At 29.4% G+C, this 15,109-nt stretch overlaps 1 protein-coding gene across 2 annotated transcripts in view; it reads left to right on the top strand.

Annotated features, from left to right (window-relative positions):
* Positions 1 to 15,109, top strand: part of LOC139485981 (anoctamin-7-like) — a 50,771-nt gene extending 35,662 nt beyond the window's left edge. Inside the window, exons 18-23 of one of the 2 annotated variants that reach the window (XM_071270664.1) lie at positions 2,882 to 2,962; positions 3,252 to 3,430; positions 3,860 to 3,996; positions 4,895 to 4,976; positions 7,664 to 7,686; positions 10,413 to 10,721. In XM_071270664.1, coding sequence (XP_071126765.1) covers positions 2,882 to 2,962; positions 3,252 to 3,430; positions 3,860 to 3,996; positions 4,895 to 4,976; positions 7,664 to 7,682 — 498 coding nt within the window. In that variant the 3' untranslated portion in view covers positions 7,683 to 7,686; positions 10,413 to 10,721. Of the gene's footprint in view, positions 1 to 2,881; positions 2,963 to 3,251; positions 3,431 to 3,859; positions 3,997 to 4,894; positions 4,977 to 7,663; positions 7,687 to 10,412 lie in introns of both variants that reach the window. The other variant, XM_071270662.1, reaches the window with a different exon arrangement.

Raw genomic sequence — 15,109 nt, 5'->3', positions numbered from 1 at the left:
AAAAAAAAAAAAAAAAAAAAACAACAGCAGAAGGTCACCAACAGGTCTTCAATGTAGCGAGAAATTCCCGCACCCGGAGGCGTCCTTCAACTGGCCCCTAAACAAATATATACTAGTTCAGTGATAATGAACGCCATACTAATTCCCAAATTGTACACAAGAAACTAAAATTAAAATAATACAAGACTAACAAAGACCAGAGCCTCCTGACTTGGGACAGGCGCAAAAATGCGGCGGAGTTAAGCATGTTTGTGAGATCTCAATCAAACATGCTTAGATTTTAGCAAATTATTTTGTGGAAAATAAGACCAAGATGTCATGGGGGCATTCAAAAAGGAATCGATGTTGAAAGTCAGGCAACAAAATGGACACACAAAAGTCAGACTGCAAAATGACCAAAAGAAATAAACTAAAGAGATAAACAATAGTAACACTACAGTGAAAACTAAATATTGAACTAAAAAAACAGGAAATACATTTATCAAGACAAAAATTGCTTTAAACTTGATAGGTTTCGGCTTTAGAATTTTATTTAATTTCCTCACTGTTAAACACAAACAACACTACATGAATGATTTCAGGTACAAGAGATATTCACATGTGTCACTCGCTATTTCAATTATACTTAATTGTAGTTTTGATGTTTTTGTTTCATTGGGTTGATATCTCACTGATTATATGTGCATCTTTAATTTATAAAATGTTGATTGACGGTTAAATTAAATCAAAAAGTTCAATAATTTTGATTTCCTTATTAAATTGGCTTAATGTGGGGATAGTTTGCAAAACCTTAATATAGAAATCATGGCAGATTTTTGGGATTTACAGTGTCCAAGATCTATGCTTACTTCACAATATTTTAAATTCAGAAATTATTGGGAATTTTGTTTTAATGTGAATAGTGTGACTAGATGCCTATTGCAATTATGAGAATTGGCATTATGATATCTGACACCTATGTCTGTTATGCAGCTTTTCCAGAAATAGCAATAATTGATCTTGCATTTTCGTCCATTCTTCAAAAATTGCAATAATTATTGCAAACAATAAGAACTAAATTGAGAGTATACAAATGACATGAAAAGATAGGATCTGATCATCCACTGAAACATGCAGTTCTTGATTTTGGCCATATCATCTTATTCATTTTTAGGGGTTAAACTAAGGTTACAGGAGTAAAGTCAACAATAATTATCAAACCTTCACATCATCAATAGCAGTAATTTTAATGTCAGTAATGTGGGAAACTGACAGTTACTAAGGAAATTAAAAGTTTATTAATATTTTGAATAAATGTTTTGCATAAAATTCAGAATGCAGGCTAAAAATAATTTCAAGGATTGTTTTGATATGATATAAGTTGTTTGCACTAAAATAAATATAAGTACTATTGATTTTGATAAATTTGATAGGAAATGCAAATATTATTGTTTGAGTTTTCGAAATACTGATTATTCAAAATGAAAACAATTCAACGTTTGAAATGTCACGTACACGTATTGTAATCACAATCAACAATGCAGTCGTTTGTGTTTTAAATAGATTTGACCAAGGTGTTATTTCAAAAGTGGGACAATTAAATGAATTGATACTATTGGAAAAATAAATCTTTTAAATGTGCATGTATAAATCACAAATAGAAAAAAAAACACCATTTAATCACTGTTTCTCGAATTAAACATGATAGATATAGGAAGATGTGGTGTGAGTGCCAATGAGACAACTCTCCATCCAAATAACAACTTAAAAAAAGTAAACCATTATAGGTCAATGTACAGCCTTCAACACAGAGCCTTTGCTCACACCGAACAACAAACTATAAAGGGCCACAAAATAACTAGTGTAAAACCATTCAAAAGGGAAAACCAACTATATAAAATAAAAAAACGAGAAACGAGAAACACATATAAATTACATACACAAACAACAACTAATGTACATCAGATTCCTGACTTAGGACAGGTGCAAACATTTGCAGCGGGATTAAACGTTTGAATGGATCCAAACCTTCTCCCTTTTTCTGAAACAATAGCATAACATCACAACATAAAAAACCACACGATAAAATATTAATTGGAAGGCTTAACTCAATCAAAAAACGTACATAAATACACTATAAACGAATAGATTTGATCTGCGATATCTGAATGCAAGTGATGCTTTAAAATCTAAACAGTACATAAAATGATCAAAATAGAAGTTATGTCAATAATATTCAGAACCAATAAGAATGTTATATTCTGATAAAGGAAAATTTTTGTTAGCTGACGACATTCACATACTATCCAAAAGCAAAAAAGCTTTTCCGAACTTTAAAATTAAAAGATTTTTTAATCAACACATGGTTGTTCGGTGAACCGGATATAAGATAGTGATTTTATACAGTGATGCTTATCAGATGTGAAAATCAATTATATTGGTTATTCAAATATCATTATGTATGTAAAACTAGTGTATAAACTCATTTGATATTTTCCCTGGTCAAGTGAGGCTGTTAAAATACAGGGGTCCCTCAGTATGTGACCTGGGCTACTTAGGTATTTATATATCAGGAAATGATTGAATAAAATATTTGTTATCGTTAAAAAAAAACCTCTTCAGACCTAGAGTAGCTTATATGATGAAATAAATCGTCAGGAGATGATGTACAAGTCCTTACAGGAGACAATATTTGTTGGAGAAACTCTTTGTAGCAGAAAAACATTGTTTGTATTGGTAATTGCTTTGTTTTTCATTATATATTTTAAACAACTGTTACAGTAAAATGTAAACCTCAGTAGATTTGAAAAAATACAGGTGAAACTGCAGTATTCAAGGTTAAAAACATAGAAAATGATATTAAATTGCACATCTTTTTCATTTATGTATTTATTTATTTCAGCATATAGTGTTTGCCCTGAAATTCATACTTGCCTACCTCATACCAGATGTGCCTGCTGTTGTCCAATTAGCATCAAGAAAGGTATTTTTAATTTACCCTTTATCAAAAATTTGTCATGCATTCTAAATATAAATAATATTGTGGCATAATAATTCTATAGAAATTAAAAACCATCAATTTGTTTGCTCAGAAGCTGCTGTGTATATCACAATTATCATACATTCCCTTCACTACTCTCTATGTGCAAAATACTTAGTGAAATGATCTAGACCTATGAAAATATTTGTAGGAAAATAAATTCCTGAAGTGTTCATTGAGATATATCATTCTACAATTTTAAACCAACATTACAATATTTTTTAACCTACAGAATATGCATCATATGTCCATTGTTTTGAGGAAAGACAGAGAAAAATTAGAAGAAGAATTATTTGAGCTGATAAAAAATCCAGCACAACCAGAGAGTCCATATAAAGAACTACCAAATGTTTACATGGAGAAGGAGAATGATGATGAATGGCAACCGGTTGATGAAGAACAACATCAAAGGTATTGGACATTTAATGCCGCCCACCATCCCCATTAGTGTTACCCTTTTCCATCTGTATGTCCCAAAATTTATGTTCAATAACTTCTAGTTAGCTTCGACAAAATGTAATGGAATTTATACACAATGAATATATATAACCTTTTACATATTAAGTTCGAATTTGGATGACGTCTCAAGTTATGACCCGTTATGATTTTATACACAAGTGGGGGCATCATCTGTTGCACATGGACTCTTTTGTCATTCTTTGAAATTAATCCAGATTGGTAAAATTATTATAATACTTTCAATTTTATTGAAGAGTCCATTTGACAGTACGTACAGCCTTATTATAGTTTTGATTTGGCAGTCACAAGTAATGCTTTGAACATCTGATAGCTACACATATTACTTTACATTTATGATTGAATCTTTTGATTTTATTGAAGATCATCACCTAAACAGAAGAGAAGACATAGGGTAGATGAAGAAAATGACTATGAGGAAATAGATAATAATGCCATAAGGAAGTTAAAGAAGAAGAAAAAGAAAAAGAAGCATCATCAACAGGAAGATCGAGAAGATGGTAATGTTATAATAGCTATCAATAACATTTACTTACATCTTGTTCTTGGTGCATGACACTTCAGGGAGATAACTCTGTAAAAATAAGCTGAATGTTGTAATCACATTCTGTTGTTAAGGAAATATTAAGCTTTGGAATGATCAAAATTAGTGATTTTGTGGTTTCTTTCTTTTTCTCTTTTTTATGCCTCACCACCATACACTTAGGATAGTAGAGGGGCATTATGTTTTCTGGTCTGTGCATCCGTTCGTTTGTCTGTCCTGTTTCAGGTTTAAGTTTTTGGTCAAGGTTAGTTTTGTCCAATCAACTTGAAACTTATTACATTTGTTCCCTACGAATTGATCTTTCTAAATTTAAATGCCAAATTATTAATTTTTGACCCCAATTTCACGGTCCACTGAACATAAACAGTGATAGTGCTAGTGAGGCATCTGTGTACTGTGAACACATTCTTATTTTTAATATGTTTGTTGAAGAGTCAAAGTAAATCTTTTGTCCACAATTTTGAAAATGAAGAGCCAAAATAATTTTAGTCAAGGTGTAAGGTACCACTTTAAATGTAAATTCCCTAGCTTTCACTTCCTTTACTGGTTTGACATTGTAGTGAAATTAGTTCATGGGTATTATTTTTTGTGAATTAAGGAAAGCTTACATTTTTGTTGATATTTGATTTCATGGTTTTTCCTATCTCTGCAGATGAAGCCTATGGAAAACAATTTTTTTTGCACAAAAGGATGGGGGGCTGGCACTCTGGACCACCCCCTCCCCCTCAATTCTGCCTTTGGTAATCACATGTAGTTAGGGTATGTGTTCATTGCTGATGTCCATATAATGACTCCTATGACCATTTTCTCAACATTGTTTTTGAGGAATAATTGTTTAATCGTTGTATTTATAGATGATATTGAACCTCCACCTTACAGTGAAGAGCCATCTTACCGTTCAGACCCTCAATACTATACAATTAGAGATCAAGAGAGGTAATACATAATATTACGTGATATAAACTTTATTTTCAATGAATATTTTATATTGCTATTAATTAAATTCTATGCATGTTTACTTATTTTTGGTAGAAATACTAATTTGATAATCAACTTGTTAAGGTTAAGTCAAGAGTAACATCAAAATTCAATACTGTAAATTCAGAACTTATTGCGATGTTTAGAAAAATGCGACAGGGTTAAAATCGCAATAATTTGAAATTTTTTTGATGAATTAAACAGGATTTTTCTAAATATCGCAAAAATTAAAAACATATTTCAGTCTAAAATTACAAAATTGCAATAATAAATGCCTGGCCCTGCAATAATTTATGAATTTACAGTATCTAATTCATCATAGAGGTGCATGAGTAAATTATATATTGACTCGCATTAGGGTGGTACCTAACCTTACAGGGAGATAACTCTGTAAAGTTAGTTAAATGTTTTAATTACTTTGTGTTGTAAAAAGGATATTAAGCTTCTCAATGATCAAAATTGGTGTTTGTCAAATTGTTATATAACCAGTGTATTTTTTCTGATCAATTGGTTGGTTCAAATTTTTTGAAATTTTTATATTTTTGTGAAAGGGTCAAAGTAAATACTTTGTCAAAATTTTATGAAAATTAAACTAGCCAAATAAATTTAAGTGAAGGTGTTGGGTGCCACCTTATATGCGTACTACAATGATTATTTTAATTAAGATGCATATTAGAATGATAGATAAGTTTATTTTAAACTTGAGTAGAATATCCTATGCAAGGACTTATGTTAGTTATATGTCCTTGTCCTTAATGATTTACTAAGTATTTCTTAAGAGGTTAATTTTGTTTGAAATATAAAGTACAGTTTAGAAACTATTATTCTATCTCTGCTCGAAAATAGTTTTGTATTCGAAAAAAAAAGCTTATTTAGAAATTGATAAAAGCAGTGTTTTTGCTGTTCAAGCTAAAAGTGAATAGTAGAGGCCATTTTTTACTCCGGCTTGAGGAGGATACTGAGACATCGAGAAGGGATATTATATATATATGAGGATGGTAAAGGGAGTACCTTCACGACGAATCACGGTAAAATTTCTTCCAAATGACGTTAACGGTACCTTTTGGTGCATCACAATAAAATGTGCACTTTCTTTTAGACGATAAAACAATCAAATGTTTTGACGAATCACGTTAATTTTTTCTCCAAAAATAAAGATAACAATAATTATTTGAGACTTCTGATGAATCATTGTAAGGATATTTTGACAAATCATGACAAAATTTTAATCAATTTGACGCTAACGGTAGCATAAAATTACTGTTTGACAACTGGCAGTAAAAGGGCATTACTACCCTCATATATTACTTTTTTTATCATAGAATATAAAAAAGGAATTATTTGAATCTGGAATAATTTTGAATTCTGGAAATTGGAATGAAATGTATTATAAAAACTTACCCTATTAAGGAGGGTTAGCCATGCATTTAAGGCCACCGGGAATTAGTAAGTTCATATTGAAATATCAGCAATAGTAACCTAAACCTTAGTCATGCATGTTTGTCTAATAAAACTTTTAAAATTAGGTTGGTTTTCATAATACATGTCATATCAACTTTCGGGAAATCAAAGTTATCCCAATTTGAAAAAAAAATCTTTTTTATAGCATATAGGCTTTAATTATACTAATACCTACCATATTTATTAGGAATAGGGCACATTTAATATATTTTGTATGATTATTCAATATGGAAATTTAGTTGTAAAGAATATTTATTAATACTTTAATAATACTCATCAAAACTTGAATCACCAGATTGTTGGTAAGATAATTCAAAGTAATTGAAATAACAATATATTTTTCTATTTATATATGTAAGTTTGATTGTAAATTTTTTAATGTAAAAATGTCAACAAGTATGATCTTAAAATTGTAGCCCTAGTCATTCCACTTTAACTATATATACTTAATCTGTCTCTCTACAGGAAACTTTACATACTTAAACTATCTCTTTACAGAAGAGTGGATTTCATTGATCTTAAAAGTGCCAACATCCTTTTTTTGCATAAAAATTCATGCTGACCTGATTTTCCATTTGTAAAGTTATTTGTCATACCAATTTCTTAATTTAGCTAATGTTAGTATCAAATTGAGAGAAAGTGTCATTAAATAGTGTAAAACACTTTCTATTGGCCCTGCTTGGTATGCATTTTTGTCTCGGATTGACACAGTCAAAAAGCAATACTAGTTATATATCCATGGAGTTTACCGTTATGTGTGGTACACTTAGGTCAAGGGTTTCTCATAGGTCTCTTTAAAATGTTGTTGATCAGTGACTATAAATCCTTATTTTGGTATAATTGGTACAGGTTCTTCTTTAATTGATATTAGAGAGAAAATATTGTCCTATAAAACAACTGCAGTCATAAATGTAGCATGTACAAAGTCAAGTATTTGTTCTAAGTAAAAGATTGTTTCAAAAGAAAAACGTCCTTCAAAATGATCCTAACTATTTGGAAAGGATTAGATATAGGAAGATGTGGTGTGAGTGCCAATGAGACAACTCTCCATCCAAATAACAATTTAAAAAAAAGTAAACCATTATAGGTTAATGTACGGCCTTCAACACGGAGCCTTGGCTCACACCTTTGTTTGAATTTTAAAAATGTAAGATTATTTTCCAATGGTGATTTTGTGTTTTCAGAAATGAATTTGATGTATAAAAAGGTAACGTTCAACACTGTGTATATATAACATAACTTTTTGGTTGTTGTTTTCACCCTTTTAACTTCGTATATGTTTATTTATAGATAGGGTGAAATGTTTCATATTTTTTTTCAGTTCTAGGAATATATATACTTATATAAATTTGTGTATGAAAAATAGAAAACAAAACATTTATTAGTTATGTTTTTTTCTATCATACTTATTGTTTGTTAATGTTTTTGTAAATAGATTTTTTTTGCCTGACCTTATTAGTATAACTGTGCATAATGTGTCAACTTTAGACATTAGAGGGAGCTTTGCATTAGATGGTTTATTGTTAGTTAGTATATATAAAAAAGAAAATGTGGTATGATTGCCAATGAGACAACTATCCACAAAAGACCAAAATGACACAGACATTAACAACTATAGGTCACCGTACAGCCTTCGACAATGAGCAAAGCCCATACTGCATAGTCAGCTATAAAAGGCCCTGATAAGACAATGTAAAACAATTCAAATGAGAAAACTAACGGCCTTATTTATGTATTAAAATGAACGAAAATCAAATATGTAACACATAAACAAACGACAACCACTGAATTACAGGCTCCTGACTTGGGACAGGCACATACATAAATAATGTGGCGGGGTTAAACATGTTAGCGGGATCCCAACCCTCCCCTAACCTAGATTTATTTCAATTGCTGCCATGAATTGAAGGGCAATATTTAAAAATATTTCCATAAATTACTTTAATTCAACTTGACTTATTTACCGCGAGACTTAAGAAAAAGTTGATTTCTGAATTTATAAAATATTTATTCTGTGTAACTGCATTTCTGACACCGTCAATCAACTTTCAAACTTTAACTTTTTGGATTCTTGCTGTAGTGCATTGTATATTAAACTGGTATATATCTAAAGTATTTAAATGCACTTGTTCCAGTTTTACAACTAATTTTAATGAATTGTAGTCCTTTATACCTTTTCTACCATGATTTATACAAAATTACAAATTAAGGGAGTTTGCTTCTCAGTTTCAAAATAATTAACTTTTCAAAACACTAGCATATATTGATAGGGGATTAATAAAGGAACCAAAAGAGCAAAAAAATATAAAGGTCACCATGCTTGTTTTCGAGATATTAGCCATTGAAATTTTGGCGGGGAAAAGTTCTCTCTTGACTTTTCATAGCTTTATCATTGACAAGTTTCAGTCCTCAAAAACTATTAAAAAATAAATAAAATTTTATAAGACTTTAACAGACATTTTATAATCATACATGTAAAAGAATTATAAAAAGAAAAATGGGGGTTATGGGGCAAAATTTGTTAAGGCATTCAAATGGATAAAACCAGAGAATTCCGAAAATCTGACCAAATTCCAAACCATGACAGGTGAGCTTCCTTAACTAGACATTACCATGTTTAATTATTCAATTTATAGCTATAACCTATCAATTAAGACAATATTGTTTGTAGTAAATGTCGTCAATGTAGTAGTGTTTAGAATGTGATATATGTTATAGGCTTTCAAGTAGGTTACTTCAATGTATTACATAGTTATCTAGTCTATACTTTTTTGTTTTGAATATTTATTGCCCGGTGGATTGATGCAAGTGTTAAAGTTACCATACTTGTCCGTTTATACATAACGTCCCTATATCCCATATTTAGTCCATTGTCCTTCTTAAGTTCGGATCAACCAAATGTTGTAAAACTTTTACAAAATGCTTATTACTACCAAAAAGGGCTAGATCATGTTCAAATTTGATTGGCCTCAATTTCACTGTTCTTGAGTTATGTTCCTTTTATAAATGGGAAAATTTGGCAAATTTGTCCTTTCCACGCTCTAACTATACTTTGCAACAACTATGTTTTGAAAGTTATATACAATGATTATTACCACCAAACACAGATCAAGTTTGAATTTGGATGGCATCTTTGTGCTTGAGTTATGTCCCTTTATAAATTGGAAAATTTGGAATTTGCAGTTTCTGCACTCTAAGTTTACATGTACTTTGCCACTACCAAATGTTCCAAAACTTATATACAATGCTTATTACGCGCATCTGGCATACTTAATTATAATCCTGGTACCTTTGATAACTATATGATATCTAAACATAGATCAAGTTGGGATTTGGGTGGCATCACTTTTTCTCTATGCTTGTGTTATGTCCCTTCATAGATAGGAAAATTGGTGAATTTGCAGTTCCCACACTCTTACTTTACATTGTCTCAACTAAATGTTATGAAACTAATACACAATGCTTATAACAACCAAACACAGATAAAGCTCAAATTAGGCTGGATTAATTTGCACTGATTGGAGTTACCAAATTTCTGTTTGTTATTAAAAAATAAGAGCATTCAAACACCCAAGCAATCTCTAACGACAATTAACATACAGAAACAAATGTCACACAGCAGGTATGAATTAGTGCATTGACCTTGCATATAGTATAGCCAATGCATCTGATTCCTATGGACACACCCTTGTTTTATTATATATTTTGTAATTGGAATTATTTAAGTTTTGAAAAAATGTTCATAACCTTTAAAATTGTAAGTCAGCCTCAGAGAGGATTTAAAATTTTGGGTATACATGTATTAACATTAAGTAACATTATTTGTTTTTTTGCATGCATTTGAATATTTGAAAACAAAGTTAACCTAATTGAATTGAATAAAATAAGCATAATATATGCAATAGTTTTGATATACTGCTTTATCTTTTACAGACCAATATATTTTAAAGTGAAAGGACCTCAGGGCCAAGTCTTTACAGAGCTTCCTATATCAGAGAGAACTAGACGTTCTTCCAAACATTCTGCTATTTCTTCTTCACATATCACCGTCAAAGGACCCAGAGGAGAATTCATCAACGAGCTTCCTATGTCTTCTGATAGAAGATATAGATTAAAACATTCAGATGACTCCATGGCTTAAGTTGTACTGAAGTCAACAGTTGTTTTCTGTGGGTGCTTATTTAAATGCATTTTTTGTACGATATTAATACTTTATTTTTCATTGAGAAAATAATAAAAAAATCTTAATAAGTGTTTCAGAAAAATCCTTTATTCGTACAAGAGAACAGGGAATATTTTTTTTTCTTAAATTTTGAGAAATACATTGTTTATATATCATCAAAAAGATGATTTTTTTCATGTTCTTTTTTCATCTGTTATATTTTATAAGTCCCTTTGATATAAAGGGAGTTGTTATACTGTATGTCTCTCCATTCATGCTTTGTAGAATATATCAAGTTATGTTTTGATCAATTCTTCATGGAATTTTGAAATGATATAAAACAACAACTAATGAAAGACAGCTTTAAAGAGGGAATATTTTGTCTGTGTCTTTTTAAAGATAACTTAAGGCAGTTTTATTGTAATTTTCACGGCAATGATGGCCATACTTGTTTTTAATTGGGTCTATTTAGAACGGTATAAAATTTCTCTTATACCTTAATTTGTAAATTATAATATATTTTATTATCTGTCATGATTGCATATAGAGTACTCAAGACAAATCATTTACTTTTAGTGATATATTTGTAGGAGCAGATGAAATTTCAAGAGAAATGTAAACACTGGCATGTTTTATGGATGTAGTTGCTTGTAAAGTTTTAATTTTTTTAAATTTATTTGGTATTTAAATCTATATTAAAATTGTTCATGTTTATTCTATATATACAGGCTTTGCAGGGTTTTAATTTGTATTTTCTCAAAATTTCTTTCAAGAGATGCAAATTTTCCAACTTTCCAATCATACAGTACATACCTTATCTTTTTAAATTTCTGTATAACAAATTAAGATGGAAATGAAAAATAAAACTTGTTTTATTATATTAAAAAGTGTTATATATATACATGTATAAATATCAGTATATAACATGTAAGAAAATGAAATTTGGTTTAAAATCAACATGAAAAATTGAAGGGAACACATTTCTGTATTTTTATTTGTAGCTGTCCAGCTATTTCATTTTTATATATTTTTTTTAACTAGAAATGAAAAAATAATGTTCTTTCATCAAAAAATCACTTATCAACCTTTTTGCATACACAAATCAACACCCTCTTTGTTTGTATTTTTAGTAAATTGATATTTTGTTCTGTGAAATTATTAATGACTCAATGTTCTAAAGTAGTACACTTTAAAAAGGCTTTATTCATTTTTATAAATTTCCTGTTTACAAAACTTTGAATTTTTCGAAAAACTAAGGATTTTATTATTCCAGGCATAGATTACCTTAGCCGTATTTGGCACAACTTTTTGGAATTTTGGATCCTCAATGCTCTTCAACTTTGTACATGTTTGGCTTTATCAATATTTCGATTTGAGCGTCACTGATGAGTCTTATGTAGATGAAACGCGCGTCTGCCGTACTAAATTATAATCCTGGTACTTTTGATAACTATTTATTTTTAAATGACATGTAATAATGCAGTTTATCTGCAATTTAATCTAATTTTCATTATGTGTTGAAATCTCAGGGGATGTGTGATGTGATTGAACAAACACAAGTAAAATTTCTGACAAGTTGTTTAATGGCTTGGTGCTACTTGCTATTGCTATTTTTCAAAGAATTGTTCCCAGTGTTGTTAATTGTGAGGTTTAGCTTTTCTTGGGAAAGGTTTATTGTAATATATTCTATAAACAATTTTCATTGATGTCATGCTCATTCCATTTGTTTTTGTTCATGAGTGGCAGATCCAGGGGGTAGGTTCTGGGGTTGGAAGTTCTTGGAACCCCCCTTTTTTTGGAGGATTGGGACATATAATTGGACCCCCCTCCTTTTTATCCTGAGTTGGGAACCCCCTTTTGAAAAATGGCTGTATCTGTCCCTGTTTCATGCAGAATCATCCTCAGTAATGATACATTCCTATAATGAGTAAACATGATAATTGACTTTAAAACTTTAAGTGTGGATTAAATCTTTTACAAATTGTTTATGATATATTACCAATTGAAATTTGAACAATGGTATTATTGTTATAGTGCTATATGTAATTTTTAATTGTGAAAAACTTCCCTATCTCTAATCTGTGATACCGTTTGTTGAAATTTTATATTTATAGCAATTGATGACTGATTTTGTCCCCCTATTTATATTAGAAGTCTACTTTTAAAAAATAATAATATAGATCAGTGTATGAGTAATTTTTGTATATTTTGTATATGATTTTTTGTGAAATAAATTGTATTTTAGGTAGTTCTAGTCTTTAATAGGAGTTAGCTTTTGCTTAATCAATTTCACATGAATGAACTTTGACACTATTATTTAAACCATGAATTTTTAGGTAAAATTTATCAAGTAATAATATTATATTTCAATTATTTAGTATACACAAGTTACTGAAGTAAATTGTCATTTAAAGTTATTGTGAGGCTTTGTGGGGGTTATATTAAAGTAAATTTATATTCATACTTAGTCTGGAACTTTATATTTAATGTATCTTGAGTTCAATCAGTTACTGTAATGATGTGACCATATAAGATTTTCTTTTTTCTAATAAGAAATTGTTGGATTTCTGTCTTAATAACCATTATATGTATACAATATATTTAAGCATATTTGATAAAGATTTTTATTGGTGGTTCAAAGAAAAAAAGGATGGGGAAGGCACAGAGTTTAATCAGTACAAATCTACAATACCTAAAAACAGAAATGCTTCACGTTCCATTGCAAAATTATACTAAAAAACAACTGTGGATATAGTAATAATAAGAGAAAAGGACATTACATAGTACTTTACACTTGGTGTAAAATATTGATCAACAATATTTAGAAAATAGTATATCATGAATATATTATTATTATCCTTACAACACATTTTAGGAGAGAATGAATCTGTCTGTCTGTCAATGAAATATGCAAGACAAATTTTTCATTAAATTTTTCGAAAGGTTTTAATGAAACTTGGTACAGAGATAGATATGTACTATAGTATACATAGTTTTTTAGGGGCCAGCTGAAGGACGCCTCCGGGTTGGGGAGTTTCTCGCTACATTGAAGACCCATTGGTGGCCTTCGGTTGTTGTCTGCTCTATGGTCGGGTTGTTTTCGCTTTGACAAATCCCCCATTTCCTTCCTCAATTTTACTCTTTAAGTTTGGTACAAGTGTATAGGAAAATATGTATGAAATTTATTTCTGTCAGAAATTTTGAGTTACAGTTTAAAGGATATTGTCACAGTGGTGCAAGTAATTTATCTTATGATCTTACATAATATGTTTTTGTGATCTTACATATGTGAACTATAATTTGCAGTTAACCATTCAATGATAACTTACAATTTATTATAGTGTTCCGTCCATATTTTTACATTTGTTTAGATATGAACTCTTGAATTAAAATCAAATTTGATTAACATTTTTTTGTCATGTGATAATAATGTGATATTAGGGAATTTTTTAACCCATATACAAGCATAATACATCAAGGATGAATGCATATAAAATGGCATTTTTTTTTATTGTTTAACTTTCCCATTTTACAATGTTTTTCTATATGTTTTAATATGAAATTCCATTTTCTTTATTTAGTACTTGTATTTGTATAAATTCAAATAGTATATATTATGTATATTTATATGAAATATATTTACATAGAGAAAGTTATTAGATGACTTTTGTTATTCTTAAAAATTGAAAAGAAACAACATTTGCATTTTTAATTCATATTTTGAAAATTGTAATTTTTTATAATTGTGATATTTTTATGTTTTTAATTTAATATTGAATATTGAATACAAAACCATGACTTTCTATAGTACATACAAAAAACAATTCCTTTACGAAAAAATTTGTTTAAATTTGACTTAAATTGAAATTATAAAATGTATTTAATTTAACATGTTACAAACTACATGTACTACATGTAAATCTTAGAGGAAGACTTGTGTATAAAAAATAAAACTTACTCAGTTATCAATGAATAATTTAATTTTGGATGTAACGCATCTTCTGATTGGCGGACGTTATTTTGTTATGAGCCCATAGACATAATTTAGTCATGTGACTGTGACATCATCAACGCTTTTTCATGGTTTTCTACGGTTTAAAATGGAATTTAGAATTAAATTATAAGAAATGACTGTAATATTTTTTCTGTCTATTCGAAATAACATAAAAAATGTGGTGCACACTGTTAAATAACCCGCTACGCGCGTTTTTCAGTGTGCACCAAATTTTTTATGTTATTTCTTCATAGACAGAAAAAATATTACAGTCATTCCTTACATATCAAAACAAAACTTTGAAATAAAACCAATTATTTTTATTTAAGAAAGGTTGCACTGTATTTTTATGTATTTTTACATTTTTTATTGTTAGTTGTTATCTAATATAGTTTAGAATTTGTTACTGAATGTAATGTCAGCTTAGGGTACAATTCTTCCTATAATGAATAAATAAAGCAGATCAAAATAGAA

Source organism: Mytilus edulis, chromosome 8 (assembly GCF_963676685.1).
Source record: "Mytilus edulis chromosome 8, xbMytEdul2.2, whole genome shotgun sequence".
Taxonomy (NCBI): Eukaryota; Metazoa; Mollusca; class Bivalvia; order Mytilida; family Mytilidae; genus Mytilus; species Mytilus edulis.
This window is presented reverse-complemented; position numbering and strand designations above follow the sequence as displayed.